Source organism: Sturnira hondurensis, unplaced genomic scaffold (assembly GCF_014824575.4).
Source record: "Sturnira hondurensis isolate 20B ecotype Veracruz unplaced genomic scaffold, ASM1482457v3 Scaffold0006413, whole genome shotgun sequence".
Classification (NCBI taxonomy): Eukaryota; Metazoa; Chordata; class Mammalia; order Chiroptera; family Phyllostomidae; genus Sturnira; species Sturnira hondurensis.
In genome coordinates, this window is record NW_028079044.1 from 8,128,024 (window position 1) to 8,152,846 (window position 24,823).

General features: G+C 37.7%; 1 protein-coding gene across 2 annotated transcripts in view; it reads left to right on the forward strand.

Annotated features, from left to right (window-relative positions):
• Window positions 1–352: 352 nt before the first annotated feature.
• The window catches only part of VRK2 (VRK serine/threonine kinase 2), an 89,155-nt gene continuing 64,684 nt past the window's right edge, over window positions 353–24,823 (forward strand). The window contains exons 1-2 of one of the 2 annotated variants that reach the window (XM_037047962.1): window positions 353–501; window positions 2,091–2,234. In XM_037047962.1, coding sequence (XP_036903857.1) covers window positions 2,099–2,234 — 136 coding nt within the window. In that variant the 5' untranslated portion in view covers window positions 353–501; window positions 2,091–2,098. The remainder of the gene's footprint in view (window positions 502–2,090; window positions 2,235–24,823) is intronic. The other variant, XM_037047963.1, reaches the window with a different exon arrangement.

The window sequence follows — 24,823 nt, forward strand, 5'->3', positions numbered from 1 at the left end:
TGATCTGATGGCTGATCTTAGGACTCTGGCGGGCGAGGGTGGATGACAATAATATAGCTCTCATTCTCGATTTAGAACCGCCGCTCCCTCTTCCCCTCGGCGGCCCCCCAGCGTGGACAGGCCGATGGAAGGAAGGCACCGGCCTCACCCGGACTCCGCGAGCCCGGGCCCGTCGGCCGGGAGGGAGGGGGCGCCGGCGAGCCCTGAGCAACGGGCCCAGGTGCGGGGAAGTTAGTCTGGCCCCTTCCGCGGGCCGGCCCGGAGCAGGGCCCGCCTCCCCGCAGGATTGGAGGCCCGCGGCCCCGCCTGGGCACCCACAGGCCGGCGGGAAGCCGAGCGCGGGTTCTCCGGTGTCTCTGCCGGCCCCGCCCGTGCTGCGTCGCGAGGAGCAGGAGTCCGAGCGAGGTGCAGGCCGGGTTCCGCGGTTGCTTTTTCAAAAGTCGGAGCGAGGACCCGGGTACGGTTGACTTTCTCCGGTCCACCGAGAGCCTGAGCCGGGCAGTAAGTCTCCAGACGCGGGCTTCGCGGTGGGTCGGGCCGGCCTGCCCCGAGGTCCGGGCGCTGCGGACAGGGGCCGAAGCGGGTGCTGGGATGCGCGGAGCTGATCTGTCGGCCTCACTCGGCGTTCTGGCTGGTTTTCAGGCCTCTGGGTGTCGGTCCCCCGCCCCCCCCGCCCCCGGAAGCTCTTGAGCACTTTTCCTCACAGCCCCAGGAAGAAATCCAGAAGCAGAAGGGACACCCGGGGACTGACCAGGAGAGGAGGATGCCTCTTCTCTCTGGGAAGGTGGACTCAGGATCCGCGCCCAGGATGTGCATTTTACAGTCACATTTCAGGTCTCAAGTTCTGATACCCCCAAATTTTTACTCTTCTTAAAGTTGTTCTTCGGAGACTTTAGGTTTTAAATCAGCAAATATGCACTGGACACCAGTATGTATAAAGTACTGGTCAAGAGGCACCACCACAAAACTTTCCTGCTTTAGGCTTAGTTCACCAGCTAACTTTCTGGCCTCCCTTGTGTTCCCCGTTGCAAGAAGGGCAGGTGGATGTCCTTAAAGATTTCAGCCCGGCTCCTTTGCTCTGCCTGGGGCATTGCTGCTAGATAAATGATAGCAAGCCATTGGATGAAAGTAAATGAAGGAGAGAGAACCTATTAAAAGGAACAGAAACTTTCTCATTCTGAAGATGGGGAGATGGTACAACAAAACCTTTATACTAACTTTCGTTCAGAAGCACTCAACACTTTACAAAATTCTTCGGAAACGCAGGATTGCAGGTGCCTTCACTTTCAAATTAGTTTGAGGCATATATGCCGGCCTCTGGCACCTAAGAAGTTTGCACTTCTAATGTAAAAACCTCTCATTTGAACTTCACTGACCTGTGCACAATTATAATGAATTGATTAAAGTCATGTGACTGTACTGTGCGGTCTGTGCTTTTGTTGTTGGCTGTGCCACGCTAACCTCGCAGGCAGAGCAGTCTCCCCTTTGGTGAGGGTGGCAAAGGGACAGGGCATAGAAAAATGGGAAGGAACTAAAAGAGGAGTGTCAGTCTGAAGCTGCCCAATGGCCTAGTGCGCTGCTGAATTATAAATCCATGGAAACCTCAGCCTTCTTTAACAAACTGACTGTGTCCTTGGCTGTTTGGTGATGACGTACATTGCCATCTTTCGTATTTTTTTGGTCCAAAGCTGTATTTTTTCCTAGTGACCCAAGACCTCCTCTCTGACACTGCGTTCTCAGTGAAAGGAGCATGGAACATTTATTTCTGTCATTGGAAATTATTAACTCCATTTTTATGTTATTACTAGGTATTAGAGACCCCCAGATGAATTTTGGAATGTTGAATTAAGTTCAACAGGCTTGTTTTTAAAATACCAATACCTCTTAGATTGCACTATTATGATGGATGTGAATCTTCAGTTTGAATATATGAGGACTTTTCCATACCCAGTTGACTCCAGAACCCTAATTTCTGGAAACCTGGGAAAGTTCCCCATAGAAGACATTTCGAGAAATGTATTATAACTGCAATTTTTTGGTTACTGCTGTTTTTATTTTTAATCACTGACCTCACTCACCCCTTCTGCCAGCAGAAGTAATGCCACCAAGAAGGAACCAGAAATACAAACTCCCTGTTCCACTTCCAGAAGGCAAGGTTCTGGATGATGTGGAAGGAAATAAATGGGTGCTAGGCAAGATGATTGGTTCTGGAGGATTTGGATTGATATATCTAGGTAAAGTATAATTATAAATTACCTTCTATTCTTATATACGTGACTGTAATATTTTGAAATTACAGCTTTGAAATACAATAGAATAAATGTGCTTTATTAAGTACTATGAAGATGGTAAATGTTTAGTAGAATTTCTAGTTTCAAGACATGACTGGCCCCACTCCTTGTCCATTTTTTTCCGAATGATTCTTAGGAGTATTTTCAGTACATAACTACACAGGCTGCCAGACAAAAATGTTAATGTTCTTTTTTGAGAATGTGTTTTCCTGGAAACATTGCTTTTTTACAGCCCTGAAACCACACCTGCGTAAGTACAAATACTTCCTGTTTGTGACTTTTAATCATTAAGTGATGTAAGGTCCTGGTGATTTCTTAATTAGTTTCCACTAGAGCAGCGGCCCCAACCTTTTTGGCACCAGGGACCAGTTTTATGGAAGACACTTGTTCCACGGACTAGAGTAGGAGGATGGTTTTGGGTGATTCAAGTGCATTACATTCAAACTCACCTGCATGTGATCTTGTCCCTAAGAGGCCCAGACCTGTACCCCAGGGTCTGGAGGTTGGGGACCCTTGCACTAGACAATGAAGCCTTCCTAGCTCAAGGCGTCTAGCATGAAATGAATTAACTTCTCTCCTGTGCATCTAGAGTGGTACTCGATACGTGCCATCTTCGGACAAATTGAGAAAATAGACACTCAGTATTATTTTCTGTGTTCTTTGTTATATGGAGCTTTGGTTGAGTATACTTGTACACTACATTTAAAAATGTTTAAGTTACACTAAATTTAAAAGAGTCATGTAGGGCTACCTTAAAATCTGCAGTTTAATGATCGGGGGAAATCCATTATAAGACTGGATTTAATGGATAAAATAAGATTAACAATAGTGATTTAAAAAAATACCCTCAAGGATAATTCTAAACGTATTGACTCATTACATCTGTTTCTGTAGGAATACAAAAACGTTGGTAAAAGACCTCCACTGCAGACATCTTGGGATCCTCATTGAACATTTTAAGTTACAGGGTAGGAAGGACTTTCCCTCCACCCTCTGTCGCTGGGTTTATGAAATGAACTGACAATTGGTAGATTAACAGGAAAAAAGGTGTACAAATTTATCAATTAAAAAAATTTGATTGTATACTAACTTGTGTACAATTATAACTAATTGATTAAAGTCGTGTGACTATACTGTGGAATCTATCCTGTTGTTGGCGGTACCACATGAGTCTCTCAGGCAAGGCAGTTTGCACGGGAGCAAGGGTGGGGAAGGGACAGGGTATGGAGCGACCCAAAGAGCTGAAACATGGATCGGTTGCTTCTTGCATGCCCCCAACTAGGTACCTGGCCCTCAGCCCAGGATTGTGACCTGACCAGGAATCGAACTGGCGACTTTTCAGCTTGCAGGATGACACAAAACCCACTGAGCCATACCAGTCAGGGCCAAATTTATTAAGTTTTAATGTTATGTGCATGGGGATATTATAGAAAAAAAGTAAATATCCCCCAAAGTGGTGAGATTTGAGAATTTACATACTATCTCAGGGAACAAGAGAAGGGATGTAGGCCACTTAAGGCAGAGTAAATAATTTTTGGGAAAGATGAATGGGCCCTTAGGAGAATAGACGGGGGGGTCTGGCTTTGTGACAAAGTTAGGGAGTGGTGTCAGCTTCTGTTCTCCAGTGGTAAGAATCCGTCTCATCTACCTGATAAAATTCTGGAGGTGGATTTATGATAAGTTGAGGTTTTATTGGGAAGGTCTGTATCTAGGCAATGAATGGGAGTTCAGAGAAAGCCTCTCTCTGCAGTAGTTATTTTTCAAGTCTTTTCAGCTCACAGTACAATTAAACTTCGGACAACATCGGCTTAAACTACATGGGTCCACTTATATGGGGAACTTTTTCAATAAATATTGTAAATGTCTATTCTGTTCCTTAGGATTTTCTTGATAACATTTTTCTTGAACCTCATGCCTTATCAGACATACTTTTAGTTTTCTGTTTGAATTATTTGAATAATGTCAAAAACTACGGTAAAGTATTGATTATAATCATCTTCCCTTTTTAAATGGAAATATATGTGAGGATATGTGTTATGTTTAAAATGAATATGACTATACACATATGTATAGGTATATTTGTATGGTCAGTATTTGTGTGGTAAAAAGGAATTTATTTGCTCAGGGATATGATTTATTTGTCTCTTTTCAAGTACAGAAAAATCTTTGCTTCATTCAGTCTTAAGCGCACGCCACATAGTTTTTGCTTATTTTTTCTCGTTACCAAACAATATTTGTTGTATAACTTCAAGGTTCTATGTGTGTGCAATTCCTTCTACTGTGTGAATTTTAGAACCTGGATCCTGGGAATATTAGCAAATGAGCACCACTGGGAAAAGTTTAGTTACTTGAGGCAAAGGCTCCATGCATGCTTCAGAATCCGTAGTAAAGCTGTGTGTTCCAAATGTCGTCGTTGTTCCAAAGGATGGCAGAAGTGGCTCTCATAAATCACAGAATCTGCTTTTTAGTGACATGCCATCAGCAATAACTTCATTAAACGGGTTTGTATTGATTATTTTCAAAGCTATATAAGCACATCCATAGGACATTATATCGTGCTTTTGCATTTTACCATGGTTCTCATCACTTCTGTATATACATGAAGAAGCAGGTAAATCCAGGTTTTCGTTAATACCTTGTGTCCAGCTGCATTCATTTCTGGTATTCGTCTTTCCAGACGCACTGTTTTGGCAGACGCTGCTGCCTAAGGCGGGGAGCAGTGAGCCTCCGTGTCTAACTCATTGTACATGTACAGCTAGCTGTCCTCTAGCTTTTAGATCAATAGCTAAGACCTTTCAGTGATCAGCAAGGGCAGAGAAATTTATTTACTCTTGACTTGAAGAGATAATATGCCTGCAGCAGTAACAGTAAGAGTTATAAGAGGGAAAAGAAAAGTTTGAATACAAGAACAGAAAGTCAAGGTTCTTTTTTTTTTTGGTATATGAAAAGAGAGAGGAAGAAAAAAAAAGAAGAAAGGAAACTGGTTTAGGGGATGGGAGAAATCACTGCCATTTTAGTATGAAATCAGTGGGAACGTTTCTAAAACTCCAGGGAAGGAGAGAGAACTGAGTTTGAATTCTGCTTTCATAGAATTGCATAAATAAGGGCACGGGTTTTGGTGTGTGGCAAATCTGGGTTAAATTCTGACCTTACTAAGCCACTTAAAACCTGCGTGACTCAGAGTCACAGGTCTTTGTTCCTGTTTTGTGTAATTGGGATAATAATGAATGTGAAGCTCGAGATACTGGTTTAGAAGAATTTAGATTTTGTTAAGCCCTTAAATGTAACTTATTTCTTTCTTTAGAGTTTCCCATTCTCAGTGATAATCGAACTCTGGGTTCAGTGTCTGGTGCTGCAGGTAATTAGGGAGGTGTCTGAGCATCTGTGGGAGGGATTTTCCGTGCATCCCGCCAAGGATGGTGATAGATTTAGCGACTGGTATGGCATAACTGGGAACATAGAAAGTGTCAGTGGGAGACTGGGACATTTTCCTCACCAACCACTGTCTTTTTTCCCCTTTACGGTTTACGGGGGTGGCCAGGATGGCACCGTGGAAGGTTCTCATTTAAGCCATTTTGTCTGTTCTATATGCAAAAGATAATGGGTTTCTGAAGTTAGTCAAAAATCCAGAGAAACAGAATTATTGGTAGTAAACTTCAGCTAAATTCCTGTGAAGACTTAGATGAGTGAAAATTAGAAATGCTTTATCTGCGGAAGTATTCGTTTTTTTGAAGTTGGGTATAGTGATGACTATTGAGCAGCTGTAGAATATCAGGCACCAAGTAGATGTTCAAGAGTCATTTGTCTGAGAGGTTGAGACTGTGGTTGAGATATTTCACCCAAACAGGTCAGTTTGCTTTATTTGCTTCCCTAATATAGATGCCACCCTTAATTCTACCCTGTAATCTCAGAGTCATAAGAAGAGCTGGGACAAGTTAAAAATCCTGATGTCATCTCAAAGAACTTATGTATGCTTTATTGATAGGAAATCAATAGCATCTTTTATGAAGATGAATACATTACTGTAACTAAAGTTAACTGTGGGGAGGCCTCAAGACTGAGTCATTTATGCATAGATAAGTGTTTAGACTTCATTTAAGTGACTGTCATTACATTTTTTTGGTTGTGCTCCCCTATTAAGTTAATTTTGATCTTTGGAAACATAGAAAAAATCTTTTTTGAGGGGGAGAAAAGTAAATAGGAATACTAGGGTTTTTAGAAGTTACCAAATTTAACTCACTTATTTGATTGACTTCTACTTACAAAGAAATAGAAAAGATTATTTATGCCAATGTATTTTTTACTTATTTTACTTTTTAGTCAGCTGTAATGGGTTAATTTTTACAGCAGGCGGGATAATGTTCACAAGAGCCTAATGATAAACTATCAGCAAGGTGTAGTTGTTGGAACCTGAGTTGCATTGTCGTGCATTGCTGTATGGAAGGTTTCGGCCGTGATCTACTGAGAAGGATTTAAGATAAGCAGGTTGTCTTATTTAACACAATGCAGCATTATGCTGCCACTTCAACTGTTGCTTGGACATTTTGCAAATGATACTGTGGGGGTGAAAAGAAGAAAGTAATAAATATGAAATTAGGATAACATGCATTAGAAAGCATATGATAAGTTAGTTCACAGAGGGAGGTGTAGGGAGATAATGGGTGATAAAAACTCCACTTGGATTTGTGAATTTTATGCCCCTATTTGGCCGATAGGTAAGAAATAAAAGTTTCCAGAAGTTGTATTTTAATTTTGTATGTGCTGTCCATGGGCTGTTAAGAGCACTGTTCATCTACCTATCACTTAAAGAATCTTTTAAGTATTTACAAAAGTTTGGCTTCTTTCTATAAAAAAGGGAGAGTTTTTCTAAGGTGTAGCTTTTGCTTGTCATTTTCGTTTTTTTGAAATGCCCAACCTTTTTAACATATTTATATTATAGTTTTCATTTTCAGCATTTTTGCTGTTAAAAACTTTTTTGCCTCAGGGAAGATATACAAACGCTTCTGCTCTTCGGTGATTATAGATGTCTCTTCCACTGCGCCCGTTACTATTTTTTAACTGTTTGCAGTGGTCAGGGTTTTAAAACGTGAAACCTATTGCTATAGGGAAATGTCTTCCTCATGAAATGAACTCGCCTCTTTTGCCGCACGATAAAAGAGTTCTCAGCTTTTGAGAGTTTCTGGCTTCCTTATGAAATATGGATAGACTTTGCCTTCTCAAGTGTTTGAGGGTATTTTCTTTAGACACAGAAGAAGAGGATAAATTGTAGGAGGTATGGTCCTTCTTTAAGAAAGGAATAGCTGTGTTTATAAAATAAGTGAGAAGTGAAATTCCAAAGCTCTGAGTGGGAGGATTTACTAGAAATTAGCTATTTGAATGATGACAGTTTGTCCACCACTTACAGTTAACAGTGATACAAAAGTGTTTATGGATTTTCTATTGCTTAGGTACTTGGTTTTGTAATTCATACTTCTTCAGAATGTTTGTTCCTTATAACTCCATTATATGGACTGAGTGCTCTTTACAGTAGTCTAAGTGTAAGAGTATTCTAGGAGAAAAGACAGAAAACACAGCAATTATTCCAAGACAATTGTTGAAGATTTCCATTGTTTCTTTTAAAAGGATGTCCTTCAATTAGTCAGGTAGGCTTTTCTTTTCGAGCATCTCCAACCAAGTAATACTTAAGGGGCAAGATTCTGTAGAAAGACATCCACTGAAGGCCGGAAACATCTACAGATGCAATGTGATCCCAAGCAATGAAGCATGTGGCCCTTCATTGGCATTATATGATAACAGGAGGGTCTTCTGGCAGAAGAGCTGACTTTTGCTGCGTTCTGCATGCTGCCCCTCCAAACCCATCTTTGATTGGCACCTATGCCCTATTGAAACTGGCATCACACCTTCTGAATGGGCACGGAGCCAGGCTAGCAGATGGGTATGGGCAAAAGCCTGCCAGAAACCCAGTATGTGCATCAAGTTTAAGTATCAGGGGCCCAAACTTCCATCCAGGGATATAAAAACTGCAGTCTGTTGAGAGCTTTTTGTGCTTAAGGTTAAAGGACATGCCATTTCTACTCTAGCTTAGAGGTTGATTAATTTTGAAAGTCAAACAGGCGCTCCTGTGGCTGAGTGAGGCACAATCCTATCTGTGGTGAATGAGAATTACCACTTCATGTAGGGAAGAGAAAGTATTGTAATGAAGTTTCCGATGAGAGTTACTCTCCTGCAAGTGCCTCCAGCACTTAAGCAGCATGCATTCAGTGGAGATGAATATTTCTGTTCTCCAGCAGAGCCAGGTGCAATCAAAGCCAGATCTTCAACCTGCTGCAGTGAAGAACCCTAAATTTAGAAAGGGCAGGCAAAGTTTGGAAGAACTCCTTGGTGGCAGCTTTCACCAGGAACTGATGAGGCTTCACAAAAGTGTATAAAGGAGATGAAGGAAAAGCTCCAAATAAAAACCCTTTGGGATACTTTAGCCTCACACAGAAAGATCTTCAACAAACCAAAGGAATAGTTTAGTCCTTTCTCCCCAGTGTAGAAATTCTGCTGAATTTTATATCAATAAAAACTTAGTTTACCAAAATGTTAGAACCAACTTAACGCATGAGTAACAAAGCTTCCTATTCTAACATTTATTTCATTGCATGTCTATCATGTATATAAACTTCACTTCTTGAATAATGGATACTGCATAAAATTGAGTTCTAAATATCATATTCCTTATGATCGTCTCACACCAACTACAGAACTAGGCAAAAAAGGGGGGGGCATCATTCCTTGTGATCACTTCACTTATATCCCCTAAATGGTCTTAAATTTACAGGAATGCCTGTAAGACCAGCTGCGGCCAAGACAGGCTCTTCCTAATCGCCTTATAGCCCATTGCTTTTTCTTCTCCACTGTGTAAACTTTATCTATGGAACAGATTCCATGAGACCGTTGTGAATACTTCAACGTATTCAAAACATACAACTGCCACAAATTAAACTACTAAAACTAAAGCTGGTGCCTTGCGACTGCCAAGTAGAACTGGCACGTCCCTCTGTCAGACTGCGGGAGAGTGTGCCATACAGGCCTCAGAAAACACAATTCATCCAGAAGCACTCTTGTCACTTGCTCTGATATTAAACCGGAGAAAGTGACATTAATTAAAGAAGTGACACGAGCCAACAAAGGCAATGAAATTCAAAGCTCTGGCTCATGGGCAGACCTTAATCCAACTTTCTCTGCTTAGGTATTGTGGCCATTTCTGGAGAGGAGTGTGGCTCCTCCCCGCCTCCCGCACTCCTCTTTCCATGCTGAAACATCCTCTTCAAGCAACTCAGATTTCCTAGCCAGGGTTGGACTAGCCAGTTGGTGCACTGGTAGGCATCGCGGGGTTTCCCAGAATGGCAGTGTGATGGCATGCGATGCACTTCCTGTGCTTGGTAACTGCAGGAGATGAACAGTCAGAGGCAGAGGCGAGTTGGTCTAACAGAAAGGCCAGCCACAGCCGGACAGAGAAGAGTCCCAGGGTGTGGGGGACCGGAAGCGAGGGGAGTCTGCTGCTGGGATCAGTTCTGAAAAGGAATGGCCTGTGGGCCTTAGGAAAATTCTCACGTGCCAAAGAGGCAAGCCGGGGAGTAGCCACAACTTTTCCTTCTCTTTGTTTCCGTAGTGTGCTCTCTCACAGTGCTCATCTTGCTGTTTCATATGATTATTACTTGTGTACTATCTTATTCACCCCCTTCCCCTGCCGACATTAGATTGTAAACCCCTGGTAGGCATTCTCAGGATGCTTAAACAAGGCCTTATGTATGATCGTTTTCTAAAAACGATTGGTTAAATTAACTTTAGAATGAGTTTGTTATGGCAAAACAATTTTCCCAACAACTATCTGAGATGAAATTTTTTTGCTGCAACACGTGTTTTGGGGATAAGACACTACTTTCAGATTTACAGACACTATTTAAAGAATTGGGGGGACTTTAGAGGGGGAACCAGACATACAGGTTTATTCTCTTATAAAAATACATTAGCATATTTTTAGGATACAAGAAACCATGTACTTATGCCACAGATTATAGGAAAAGCCTAATTTGCTCATGCGTTGTGTAGGGAGAGTTGGAGAAATGGATATTGTGTTAAGATTAAACAATTTTGTGTCTGATTAAAACAGTTCCGCTGAGTAGTGCTTACTTGAAATAGACCTGATAGCAAGTATGAACTGGTGCAGCGGAAAGGGGTGGCGTTTGCTGTTGAATGAATCGGCTTGTAGGCATGTAACATGCATAAGAAATCTACTTTTCACAGAATGTAAACACAACTTTAATGGAAAATAAATTATTGGAATTTCTTTTAAGTGAATGACAGGTTTGATTAAGAGTTTTGTACGTAGTCAGGAGCTTTTGTTATGGTTGCTGGGCATAAGTATTTTGTAGTGGAGATCAGAAATTTTTTATCTGTGTAATTAGTCATGAGGTTTAATGTACATTTTTCATATCAGGCAGACAATTGCTTCAAAGAGACAGCAGTGCTGCAAAGGAGCAAGAAAAGAAGGCCAAAGTTGACACACACAGAGGCAAAACAGTGTAGGAAAAATCAACACATTTTGCAAAATCAATCATTGAAAATGTGTCAGTGTTCAGGAGACTGCCTTTAATTTGCAATCCAAGTGAAAAAGAGTATTTAAATATGAGAGGCAGTATTATTGAGCCCAGCATGCCTGCTACCACTTGTTTGACTAGCTCAGAATAGAACACTGAGAGGCGAGGGCTCAAAGTTAAATGAACATTTCTACATTTTAAAATCAAATGAAAGATTCAAAGTATATTCATGAATTAAAATTTTTTTCCAGAACCCTAAATTTAATCAGCTGGAATTACTTTTAAAGTGTCATTCTATTTAACATTTGGGAATGATGAATTTGCCTTTTAATAGGGATGCTGTATTTTATCATGAAGATGAAACAAACTGTCTTTTGTTAATTATTCCCCAGAGACACTGCCATTTTTCTTTTCTCTCCTGTGCTTAGTGTGGAGTAAAGGCAGCTTCCGCAAAGTGGTTTTGAGCAAGAGCAATCTGAAGCTACAGCGTGTGTGAAAAAGGCTCATGGAGAGCGTGGCCTCCATTGGAGATGTTCGGGGTGCCAGCTAATGAAATTTTTGTGGGTAATGTTAGCACAGCATCACCGAGGGGCCATGAACACAGCGCATAGAAGAGTAAAAAGAAGAAAAAGAGCATCATCTCTGGTGGAGAGTAGCCAAAGGGTCCTATGCGTCTGTGGTGTTTGATACGTACTAGGGGCACTTCTTGTCTTTTTTTTTTAAAGGAAATCTCATCATCCACTACTAAAATCTTTTCCTAGTGTGTGCCAAGCTCTGTGTTAAATGCTTTAGGTGCATTATTTCACTTAATCCTCCCAACATCTTAGCATGGAAGACATTGAGGCCTTGGGAGGTTCAGTAAGTTGTCTCCATGCCACAGCTTCAGTAATTGTCTTCATCTCTATTTGAACCCAGGTTTCCTTGCTCTACTGATTGGTGTCCTTTGTGAAGAACACTTTGAATTAATCATGGCTAGAGGAAATAGTGGCAAATGACATGCTAATGACATGCTCATTTCCAAAATAACAGTGAAGTATCTAATTGATAGTATTGGCAACTGATTTAAGAAATCTGTTAGTGACGATGCTAATGGTGTCTTTTTCATTCAGATTGACAACTCGAGGTGTAGAACATCAGTGATATGCTTTTAATTTTATTATGTTCACAAAAAATCTGTGAAAGAGCATCTGATATTTATAGTAAATCTAATATTAAGAACTGGGAAAAATATATTTAAAATGTAGGATACCTAGATCAAATAATATTTTTATGAAGAGTGAGAATAGGCAACCAGATAGTACATACAAATTGTTGGGAAAAATTTGGTGGATTGCCCTGGTTTTTTAAAAATGAATGAATGTGTATTTTATATGGATTTTGTGTATTTGTTTGGAATCTAATAAGCAAGAGGGAGAACAAAAGAGGCCTCTTTGAATCTCTGACACAATTTTCATAAGCATCATGTAAAAATCTATATTTTTACAAATATTGAATTATTCTTGATCATGTCTTTTTTATTGGATAACAATTTAAAGATACACTCTTTAGAAATCTAGGTTTTTCACAAAGTAAAAAAACGAAAATATTTAAAGTAGAATCCTGATAAACAAAACATTTTCTTACAGAGTTTGTTCAGATACCAAAAGATTTTATCTACAATAGAAGTATAGTTTTTGAAAATTATTCAGTTCTTTCGAGATATTATACCATGTTAATAATCTAGTACATACTTATACATGATTTTATGAAAAACATGACATTTCATGCAGAGGCAAATTTTTAGGTTTTTGTTTTTATCCTCACCCACGGACATGCTCATTGATTTTAGAGGCGGGGGGAGGGAGGGAGAGAAGTAGGGCCGGGGGTGGGGGGGAGGAGAGAAACGTCAATGTGAGAGAAACATCCATCGACTGCCTCTTGCATGTGCCCTGACAGGGGTACCGAACCTGCAACCTAGGCATGTACCCTGACTGGGAATCGAACCAGGGATCTTTCAGTCCATGGGATGACACTCTACAACTGAACACACCAGTGCGGGCTTAGGTGTTTTTAATGGAGAAGAGTATTTATTATCTATTGCAATACTGATTGTTATGCTAGAATATTTTTTGTGTATATACATAGGAAGAAAAAGAATGAAAAAACTATATTACATTAGAACATGTGTTTTTGAACACTTAGGGTGATACAGGGTTACAGTTTCAATTTCTGGAGGATGTGAAGAAAACTTACTATATTAATACTTGACCTTTTTTTAAATTAAAAGACTATGTGTTATAAGTCTAATTTAGATCTCCAGGGTCAAATGTGAGTATTACCGTTGAGATAGATTATTACTTATGTAAACCCTCTCTCTTAACAATTTGTTAGGACGGTAGAAGGAAAAGTAGTATTGCTAGAACATTCTCACAGTACATTTCAAGAAAAATGAGAAGAAATCAAAACAAAATTGTGTATCTAATGGGCGAATGTTGCTGTGTGGTACCAGGAAAAGACAAAAATTGTATAGACTTCTGTGATTTCAGAATTTCTATTCCAGCAACTGGGGAACGAACATTATGTTCCAAAATTAACTAGTTTAATGTAAATTGAATGCATTATGACAGCTCTATAAAAATAAGTTTTTATTGGGGGAAGAACTTTTAAATTCCTCTGATCCTAACAACCTGTGAGATCGTGAAAGATAATGAGAGATACAGAAACATGGAAACAGGCCTTAAGGAGAGAGTTGACTCACCTGTGCAAAGGTGAGTTAGCTGTGCTATTAATGAGAAAGCAAAATGTCATAGAAAAATGACATAAAGAGATCGTCAAGAAGAAAAGATCATGCTCTATTATGTTTATGTAGTGTATCTTTGGATAATAAGAATATCACATGAAAAGGTAAAGACATGCAAAATAGAGACCATAATGAGAGATGTTAAGAGAGACTTCTCATATTTGAAACCTAACTTTAAAATTAGTATGAGTTAACTTTTGGAAAGTATTTCCAAAAAGTGAGGGTGGGGCCGAAGGTTTTATGTAGTGGGCTTTTAAACTTAAAATACAGAATTTAATTATATCATTTCAAAAAGGGCAGTCAAGAACTACTTCAGCCTTTAACTCACAGACCGAAAATAGAAAAAGTTCATGATAACTAAGAGAAATATGGCTGTTATTCCACTATGCTATCTATCCTGATTGAATGTTTCAGGATATTGAACAGGATATCCTGTTTCAGGATAATGTTCAAAAATTACAGTTTTGAACCTCGAATATTATGATGTAATTTCTAAAGTAGATTAATGAACCGTGTTTAGTAATTATAGGGATAAAAGTTAAACAAAAATGTTAAGTTCCACATCAACCTTTCAGGCAAGCTGAAAATGTATTTAACTAATAATACTAATGATGAAAACATCTGAATTAGAGTTTATCACTGTTAAGAGTGTCTGAGAAATAGGTAAATAGATTGAAAGGTAGTCTATTATGAAGCGAAATAAAATACGTACCATGTAGGACAGTATGTAATTGATAAAGGAGAGAGCAAAGAAGGATAATGATAACATAAATTTGTAGAGCATTGGATTACAATACAGTTGCCAGTTACCACATTAATAAAAACAGCCTAAAATCCTGTTAAGGAATAGTGTTGACAGAAATCCCATAATTAGTTACCAAAAAAAATATACTTAAAACAATAAAGACAATAAATGCTCAAGATTTTTCATGCACATGTAAGAGTAAAATAAGCAGTTTTTAAAAATTGTTCTACAAACAAGGATGTAATGGCAAAAGTTTAATAAAGCCAAGTAAGATTACGGTGATAGAATTTAACATAGCTGGATTGCTGTTGCTTATTTTTATGCTTAAAAAGAGGAAAGAAAACATATTATTCAATCAGAAATACTACCAATATATGAGAACTGGAGAAAATGTGCACTCAGAAAATGATAACTCAGCAGCAGCCTTCACTCGCACTGGCCTCGGTGGAACCCAAGAATATGGGGGGAGGGGCCCCGGTCCTTCACTCCTGCTCCACCCGAGCATTTCTTTGATCTGTTCCAGGAAACATCCTCTTACTGAAATTGGTTGAGGGTAACTGTGCTATAAAAATCAGTGAACTACATAGTTGAATATTTAAGAAGAAATAACTTATATTTGGAGGGGCTTTTATAGCATTATAGTGAGTAAGTGTGGTGGAACTTACTAACCCAACTACGCAGAACTCATTTTAAAAATTAGGTGTGTGGTGGTTAAGTAAATGTAAAAACAAGAATATTGATAGGTCTTAGTTTTGGAATCCTCTGCTGGAAATAAGTAACAAGATCAACTTGCCTGTTCTATGTTTCTCTTTGTCACCTTTCTCTCGCTCTCTCCAGTTTCTACGTAATCAGATTGTGTTCAAGTCCGCCTTCCCCGTGAAGCCTACTGTTTTCCTTTTTTGCATTTTCTGCCAATGTTTTGCGTGATGTATTTTTCAACAATATTTTCCCTCTCTTTTATCACTAAGCATATTCTGCTTTGTATTAGGATTATATCTTAGTTGTATCTTTTTTGTTAATATTTAAAAATTAATATAGAGAAAAAATGACTTAATGTGTGTGTATATTTCTATGAATTTTGACACGTGACAACAATGAGGATAGAATACAAAAGAAATTCATTGCCCCTAAAATCTTCTTCATACCATGTCTTTGTAGTACACTTTTTCTTTGCCCCTAACCCCTGGCAACTGTGATCTGTTGTTCCCCATTACTGCAACTGTGATCTGTTGTTCCCCATTCTGTATTTTTTTAACAATGTACAGAATTCCTGTAAATGGAATTGTATAGTATGTAACGTTTTGAGGTTGAGTTTTTTAAATTAGCATAATGCCTTTGAGATTCATCCAAGTTGTTGTGCACATCAGTAGTTCATTTCTTTTTATTGCCACATAGGGGTGTATTATATGCATGTACCAGTTCATTTCCTGTGCCATTAAAGGGCGTTGGGTGGTGTGATTTCTTCTACTTTGTTCTTTGTAACAATTATATTAGCTCTTTTTTAAATTCCTGCCTTTCCATATATATTTTTTATAATCAATTTATATTTAGAGAAAAAAGCTTGCTGAGGTTTTGATTGTTATTGAGTTAAATCTATAGGTAACTTTGGAGAGATGTTACTTTTTTTACTATGTTGAGTTTCCTAATCCATGAATACAGTATGTCTCTCTATTTCTTTAGGTCTTGTTTTCTTTCTTTAGTATTTTGTAGTTTTTAGTGTATTGGCTCCGTATGTGCACTGTTACCTACATATGTAAAATTTGTTTTTAATTTTTTGGTGGTCTTGAAAATGTTATTTCTTTTGTAATTTTGGTTTCTAATGGTATATTGTTACTATATAGAAATATAATTGTTTTTGCATGTTTACCTTATGTCCCGTGATCTTGGTAAACTTAATTATTCTAGGACTTGGGGAGGATACCAGGTTATTTGGAATTTTCTAAACATATTAGCAGTAATGTCATCTGCAAATAGGGATTATTATATTTCTTCCTTTTAATCTGTATGCTTTTTATTTCTTTTTATTTTTTCTTTTTATTTTTTTTAGATTTTTGTTATTAAATTATTTTTCGAGTACAGTTTTCTGTCTTTTACTCCCATCCCAGCCCACCCTCCCCCCCACCGTGCTCCCCACCTCCCTCTCATTTCCACTCCCCTTAGTTGTTGTCCATGTGTCCTTTATACTAGTTCCTGTAAATCCTTCCCCTTGTTCCCCTGAAATTCACTCCCCTCTTCCCTCTGGTTGCTGTTCCCCTGTTCAGTGTCTTTGTTTTTATTCTGCTTGCTTGTTTGTTTTGTTGTTTAGGTTCCTGTTAAAGGTGAGATCATATGGTATTTGTCTTTCAACACCTGGCTTATTTCACTCAGCTTTCCAGTTGTATGTCTTGCTTTCCAGTTCTGTGTGTCTTTTATTATTTTTCTTGACTCATTGCAGTGGCTAGGACTTCCAGTACTTATTGAATAGAAATGGTGAGAGTGCACATACTTGACTTGTTCCCAGTTTTCGGGAGAAAGCATTTAATCCCTCATTATTTAGAATGATTTTAGCTATAGGTTTTTGATAGACATTCTTTGTCAAGTTAAGGAAGCTTTCCCCTAGTATACCGAGAGTCTTTATCAAGAATGGGTATTGAATATAAGACAGAAAACTGTACTTGGAACAAGAATTAAATAAAAAAAATAAAATAAAAAAAAATTAAAAAAAAAATTTGAATTTGGTATTGAATTTGTCAAATGCTTTTTCTTTCTTTCTTTTTTAGTTGAATATACCAGGGTGACATTGGTTTGCAGAAACAAACAGGTTTCAAGTTTACAACTCAGTAAAACATCATCTGTACACTGCGTCGGGTACCCATCTCATCAAGCCAAGTATCTTTCCATCCTGGTTGCCCCCTCCTTTGCCCATCTCCACCTATTCCTACCTGCTTTCCCGTTGGCTATCCCTATTCTTTGTCTGTGTCTTTGTGTAAAGAAAAACCATACACACACACACACACACACACACACAAATAAAATGGGTTTTTTTGCTTAATCCCTTCACCTTTTTTTATGCAGTCCCCCAAGCCCCTGCCCTCTGATAGCTATCACTCTGCTTTCTGTGTCCATGCTTCTGTTTTTGTTTTGTTCCTCAGTTGTTGTTGTTCATTAGATTTCACACATAAGTGAGATCAGATGGTGTTTGTCTTTCTCTTCCTGGCTTATTTCACTTAGCATAATGTTCTCCAGGTCTAGCCATGGTGTCAAAAGGTTAGATTTTCTTTATTTTTTATACAGCTATTTTTTTTTATCCTATCATCTACTGATAGGCACTTGGGCTGTTTCCAGATCTTGACTATTGTAAATAATGCTGCAGTGAACAAAGGGGTGCATATATTCTCTTGAATTACTGTGTCAGGTTTCTTAGGCTGTATTCCCAGAAGTGGGATCACTGGGTCGGAAGACAGTTCCATTGTTAATTTTTGAGGTATCTCCATACTGCTTTCCGCAGTGGCTGCACCAGTCTGCATTCCCAGAAACAGGGCGCAAGGGTTCTCTTTTCTCCACACCCTTGCCAGCTTTGTTGTTTTATTGATGATAGCCATTCTGACAGGTGTATAAGAGTAGTATAAGCAGGCATTCCTTGAGGGAGACACTTTTATTAGTTTAAATCCAGTGTTTTCTTATTGGTTTTCTGTCTGACCCATCTATCATTGAAAGTAGGGTATCCAAGTCCCCTATTATTTTTGTATCGCTGTCTATTTCCACTTTTACATCTGTTAATATTGGCTTTATACGCCCATAAATGAGTGCATAAATATTTACAATTTTATCCTCTGATGAATTGATCCCTTTATTGCTATATAAATAATATAATGTCTCCATTATCTCATTACAGTTTTTGGTTTAAACTCTGTTTTGTCTGTGATAAGCATAGCTTTTCTGCTTCCCTTTGGTTTCCATTTACAAAGGACATCGTTGTCATTCTTTCACTTTTAATATCTGTCTTTAAAGCTGAAGTGAAACTCATGTAGGCATTACATAGTTGGGTCTTGTTTTCTTCTCATCTATTCAACCTTTCTATGTCTCTTTGAAAATTTAGTATATTCACATTTCAAGTAATTATTGATAGGTATGGACTTACTATTGTTATTTTTATAACTGTTTTTTGGTGTTTTATAATACCTTTGTTCTTTTTTTTGCTCTCATTTGTGATTTAATAATTTTTTTCATGGGAAGCTTTGATTTCTTTATCTTTTGTATATCTACTATAAGTTTTTGTTTTGTAGTTATTCGCAAAAAACATCTCATAACAATCTATTTTAAGTTGATAACAATTCAACTATGAACACATACAAAAGTTCTACATTTTTACATTCTCAGATTTTATATATTCAAAATTTACATGTTTTGTCTGATATGTTTATTAGAAATTATTATAGTTTTAAAAATAGTTTTGTCTTTTAACCTCTATACTAGGGTTATATGAGATTTACCACTGTCTATATTAATGTAGTTTGAATTTTACCATGTATTTACCTTTAGTAGCTTTATACTTTCATATGTTTTTTTTAAAATAATTCTCATCTTTTATATAAGCTTAGAACTTTTTTAACCTTTCTTGTAAGGTTAGTCTAGTGGTTATGAATTCCTTCAGCTTTTGTTTGGTTGGGAAACTCTTTCTCACCATTAATTCTGAAGAACTTTGTCAGTAGAGGATTCTTGGTTGGCAGCTTTCTGTTTTTTCATTTTTCACTCTTTTCTGTTCTGCAAGGTTTCTTCTGAAAAAGCTGCTGTTAGACTAAGGGGTTTTCTCTCGTACATAACAAGTTGCTTTCTTTCTTGCTTATTTTCTCTTGCTGCTTTTAAGGTTCTGTCCTTGTCTGTAATTTTGGACTATTTAAGGATAATGTGTTAGTGTGCTTCTCTTTGGATTAATCTTGCTTAGTACTAGGCTTCCTGGATCTGGAAGTTTGTTTCTTTCTCCAAGTAAGGAAAACTTTAGACCTTATTACTTTGAATAAACTGCCCTTTCTCTTACTTTTCTCCTACTGGGACGTTTAAAATATGGAATTGGTCTGTTTGATGGCGTCTCATAAATCCCTTAAGCAGTATTTACTCTTTTTTATTCTTTTTTTCATTTTGTTCCTCTGATGGTGTGAAATTCACTGCCTTGTCTTTCAGTTCATGCATCCTATTTTCTACTTGAGGCAGACTGCTCTTTAAACCCTGTATCAGACTTTTTAGTTCAGTTACTGTATTCCTTGTTTTTTCATTTATACTTGGTCATTTGTATTATTTTTTATGTCTTCATTGAAATCTCACTTTGTTTATGCATTGCTCTCCTGACCTCACTGATTTCTTTCTTTCTTTTTTATTTTTTATTATGTTTTATTGTTTTTTTTCTCACTGATTTTCTTTATGATCATTATTTTGAACTATCAGGTAAGTTACTTATCTCTTTTTCATAAAGATCTATTTCTAGGTATTTATCTTCTTCTTTTGGTTGGAATATATTTTATCATTTTTCATTTTTCCCTGACTCTCTTTGTTGGTTACTGCACATTACATAAAATAGCCACTGCCCCCATTCCCGACAGAGGTGTCTCGTGTTAAATCAACCCCGTCAGCTAGCCTGGCCTGAACGTTGTCTGTCAAACCTCTGTGATTATTTGAGGCGCCTTTTTTGTTTTCAGTGGAGCCAGTAGTTGAGGCTGTGCCCAGGCCTGTCAGTATTGCCTCGGTGAGGATCACAGTCAGTATCTCTTATTCTATGTGTATTTTTTCATTCACCTGATGTGTAGGAGTTGATCAGCGAGTTTATGCATCTCTTTCAGAGGGAATTGCTTCTTGCGTGGCTGTACATTCAGTGCATCCGTGGGTGGAAGGGGGCTCAGGAGTCTCCTAGGTCAGCATCTTGGCTGCTCCTCAGTCTTGTTAAAAATAAAAATTTTAATTCTATAAACGTACTCTCTGTACTACTACTATTCCTTAAATTACTTGTCAAATATATAATGAATGCCCGCTAGGCTCTATTGTAGGTGTTGGGGCACATCTAAATAAAACAAAACATTTTTATCTTTGTGAAGCTTATGTTCTGTCAGAAAAACAAGTAATAAATGTGAACTTTAACTGCATTCCTGTTTCAATGTGGTATTTTCAATGTTATTTAGTACTATGTATTTTCTCATTTCCATTGTGATTTCTTCTTTCTAGGGACCAGGCACTATGTTCACAGAACGTGGCTTTAACAATCCTGACTTTCTGGTATTTGATGAAACTTGCTCTGGGTACAAATACAGGCTGTGTCTAACAAAGTTTTACATTAGTTGGAAAAGAATGTGTATTATTTAATTATTCTGGTATTTTGTTTTATGTGGCCTCTGGTTAAAAAGTGTTAATTGGGTTTCAGGTTCTTTTTTTTTGTCTGCTTGTCTATATATTATAAAATTGCATTAAAATGTTCCACAATTTTTGTCACCTTTTCTTGTAATTCTGCTGGTTTATGATTTGTATATTATGAAGGTACATTATCAGATGTTTTTAAGTTCATAAATTTTATTTTTCTGTCGTATCATTTTTTATGATTAGGTTGGATTAACTTTAATAATTCTTATTTACTGAGGTTTGTGTAATTTTGAAAATATATATTCCAGCCTTTTAGTGGCTAGTTTTGTCTTATTATTTTATTTTTCTCTTTTTATTTTGTTTCTCTGTCAGCACTAGGCTTAGTTATGTCTCATAACCAGTATTCATTTATTTATTTTTAACAATGTTACAATTTCTTGCTTTAGCTGGTGAACTTAATTTACCAAATTTATTGTGATTACTGTCATATTTTGTCAAATCTAAGAAGTCATGGATTATAGATACATCATTATTTTGTATATGTATGTTGAGTTTCCATTAGATGCTTAAAAGTCCATAGTTCTCTTTCTTTTGAATCATTTCTTTGTGGTCATGTAAGACCTATTTTATATGTAATACTTAATGTTGCCTGTTGGACTATAGCATGATACCTTAAAGTTAGTCTTACAAATGGAACCAATAGAGTACTCAGTTGTTGATGTCATATCTTAATGAACATTTTTTCACTAATGTAGAATTTATGCACCACTCCTGTGTTTGGGCTAGCTAATTAATTAATTTTGAACTTATACAAATCATTGCAAATGATGGTTCAGCTTACCTGTAATACTACCCATGTATGTGACTCAATAAAAGTGAAAACAGACAGACACCGGGGACTGAGTGTATGCCCGCACAGACGGTGACAACTGCCGTGTACCTGCTGTGTGGCCCACAGCACCTGTGAGATACCTGCAGTTATCAGATGGATTCACACTTCAGAGATCTTAAAATGTGAAAAAAATGTGTGGCTAAAAACAGATGTACTCAGGTATCTTAATTTATTTCCATTTTCATATTTTCTAGTTTAATCTGCCTTTTATGTCTTTTTAAAAACTGTTCTTTTCCTATTAGATTTTTTTTTTTAGTTTTTCTTCACTTTTTTTCTTAACTGATTTTAAGGTTAGTGAATTTTATTTCTGTGGTTTTAGTGGGTACCTGTAAACTTTCAGTGTATCTTCTTGATTTAACAGATTATGAAATTAAGAGTATCTTTCTTTTTCTCTTGGACAAATACCTGGGCGTTGCAACACTTTAGTCACATGGTCCTATCTTGTACATTATTCCTGTCACCATTTTCAGTGCCCATATTTTCAGTGCACATATTCTGGTGTATGTGATCATTTTCTCTCAGCGTGTCAAGATGATGTTATTGAATTCTTTAGTTACTCTGTTGTTGCTATTCAGAAGTCTGTTGTCACTTCATCTACTTTTGTATATAATGCATTCTTCCTTGTCAAGTTGCTTTTTAGAACTTAGTCTTTAATTTTCTACAGTTTGAATACAGTAGGCTAAAGTACAAATTTATTATTTATCTTGCCAGGGACTTGTATTCTTAAATATGAGGATTCATGATTTAAAAATATTAGGAACTTATCAGACATTCATTCAGCAGTGTCTAGCCTCCACTCTCTCTATTTTCTAGGTGTCAAATTTTTGTTAGAAAATTGTTTTTTCCGTCACATATTTCCTGATGTTTCATAATCTCTTCTTCATATTTTATGTCTCTTGATCTATGTTTGCTGAATTCTGTATTATTTCCTCAGATGTAATCTGGTTCACTAGTTCTCTTTCTTGCTCAATCTAGTCTACTATTTTTTCTGTTTATTAGGTTTTGTGTAGTAATGGTATATATCTATTATGTATATTAACGTATAGAAAAGTCCATAAACATAGATTATCAACAAAGTGTAACTTGAAACACTCAATTCCCATTCAGGTGAAATGAATAACAGATCATAAACTATGCAGCCATCCAGAAGCCCTAACACCTCTTCCTTCCATTGTAGTGCTAACAACACTTTTTATTTTGCTGTTTTTGATTATAGTCATATGTATATATGCATTCCAGACCAAACGTAATTTAAATTTATGAGTTTTAAAATTTATATGAATCAAATCACAAGTATTTGTTCTATTTTATGCAGTTTCTTTTGCTGTACAGTGTGTCTTTAAGATATATCTGTATTGCTACAGTATCTGCATTTCATTTATTTGCTTTGCTGCAACGTATTCAATACTGACTGTAATACAATTTGTTAAACATTCTGCCGAAGATAGTTATTCGGGGAGCTTCCAGTATTTGCTGTTGCAAATTCAGACCTACTCCCAGGTTTTCCCTCGGCGTTGTAACGTGTTTCCTGTTTGTGGCTGTTCTTGTAGATCTCTGATGCTTTTCTAATCACAATCAGTCTGTTCAACACTCTCGTTTATATAGCATTTGCTTCGTTTCTTGTTGATACCTTTGTTTGTGGTGTGTTATCATCTTAAGCAGATATTCAATCTGTGGATCTCTATGGGAAGTACAAGTTCCGTGAGGTTGTATACGTTTTGTGTGTCTTTTCTTCTGTTTTGTAATTATGGATCAGTAACTTATCTTTCACTGTGCTTCAGCTCTGGTCATCTTGTGTGTCCTGAGTGTCCCTTGAAGGAGAGTTGCTTTCTCTTTCTGCCAGGTGCCGTCATTGGTTTGGAGTTTTGGTACCACACTGTGGTGTAATTTTTAGACTAAATTCCTGAAGGGAACTTTTGGAATAATTATCAGGTGACACTTTGCTTTTCCTATTACTCAGGGTCTAGGCCAAGACAAGTTTTTGTTTGTTTGTTTGTTTGTTTGTTTGTGTTTTGTGGTAGTGGATTCATTCATTTATTTATATTCTCTCTCTCATTCGTTTTCTCTTTCCTCTCTCCCTCCCCTTTATCCCGCTCCCCTATCTCCCTGTCTGTTTAATGCCCCACACTTGTAAAGATGCAGCACTTTGAAAATTCTGACTTTTTGTGGCCATCTCAACCTTAAATGTCTTTACCTTGCTGGCCCAAGGACTTGTCCTTTTCCCAGGAATGCGGTTCACACCTGGGTTCTTGATCACCCTGCCTGGGCAGCATCCTTCAGGGGCACGGCGTGGCCTGGACATCAGTGCTCTGCGCGTCTCCCACTGGTTTTTAGATTTCCCTTTGCCTTTGGTTTCCTTACTGTTTTTTTTTTTTTTTTTTGGCTGACTACCTCTGCATTTATAAGAACATTTGATTTATTTTATTCAGCACCCTATTTATTGTTATAGAGGAAAGTTTTGGGTTTACCTAGTGTACTAGTATTATGTTTTAATTTTTCTAGTTGCTGTGTAGTCTTTGGTTGCCGATGTTAGAAACACAAATGGGTGATTTTAATTCTCGTAAGTGGTACATACAAGGCTTTTCTGGCTGCAGACATGGGTAGACCAGGGCTCTCTCTCTGCCTTAACCCTACTTTCCTCAGGGCTGGATTTGGTTTCCAGACTTTATTTCCCATTTAGCTAAGGAAAATGATCACTACTATTTCTAGGGTTTTGGCATCCTTATAGCTAATGGGTTATCTTACTTAGCATTTTAACATCAAATCTTAGGGAAGAATTTTTCTTTACCTAGTTGGGTTTTGCCATTTCTGAGCTGTTTACTGTGGCCAGTGGGCTTGTATTTTGCCATTAGCCAGGCTCGGTCATGAGCCCAGCTGCGGAGTATAAGGGAGTAAATCCATATGGAAAGTGGGAGGTTTGGTTTCTCAGAGGAAAACCAGGTGAGGTTTCCAATGCATAGAAGAGAGATGCTAGGAAGGAGATATCACACATGTGCTCAACACGTTCCTTATCAGGCCATCAGACTTCTCGTCAGAAGTTTAACTGCAGGTATGAGACTACGTACTTTCAACACTGTCACTGTTGATGGTCATTCTTCTCATCCCCAATAGATCAATCAAGCTGTTACTTACCAAGCTAGACCCCTTTTCCTCCATTGTTAAGTTCAATCAGCTTCTGAAATCTGTTATTATTTTTCTTTATAACAG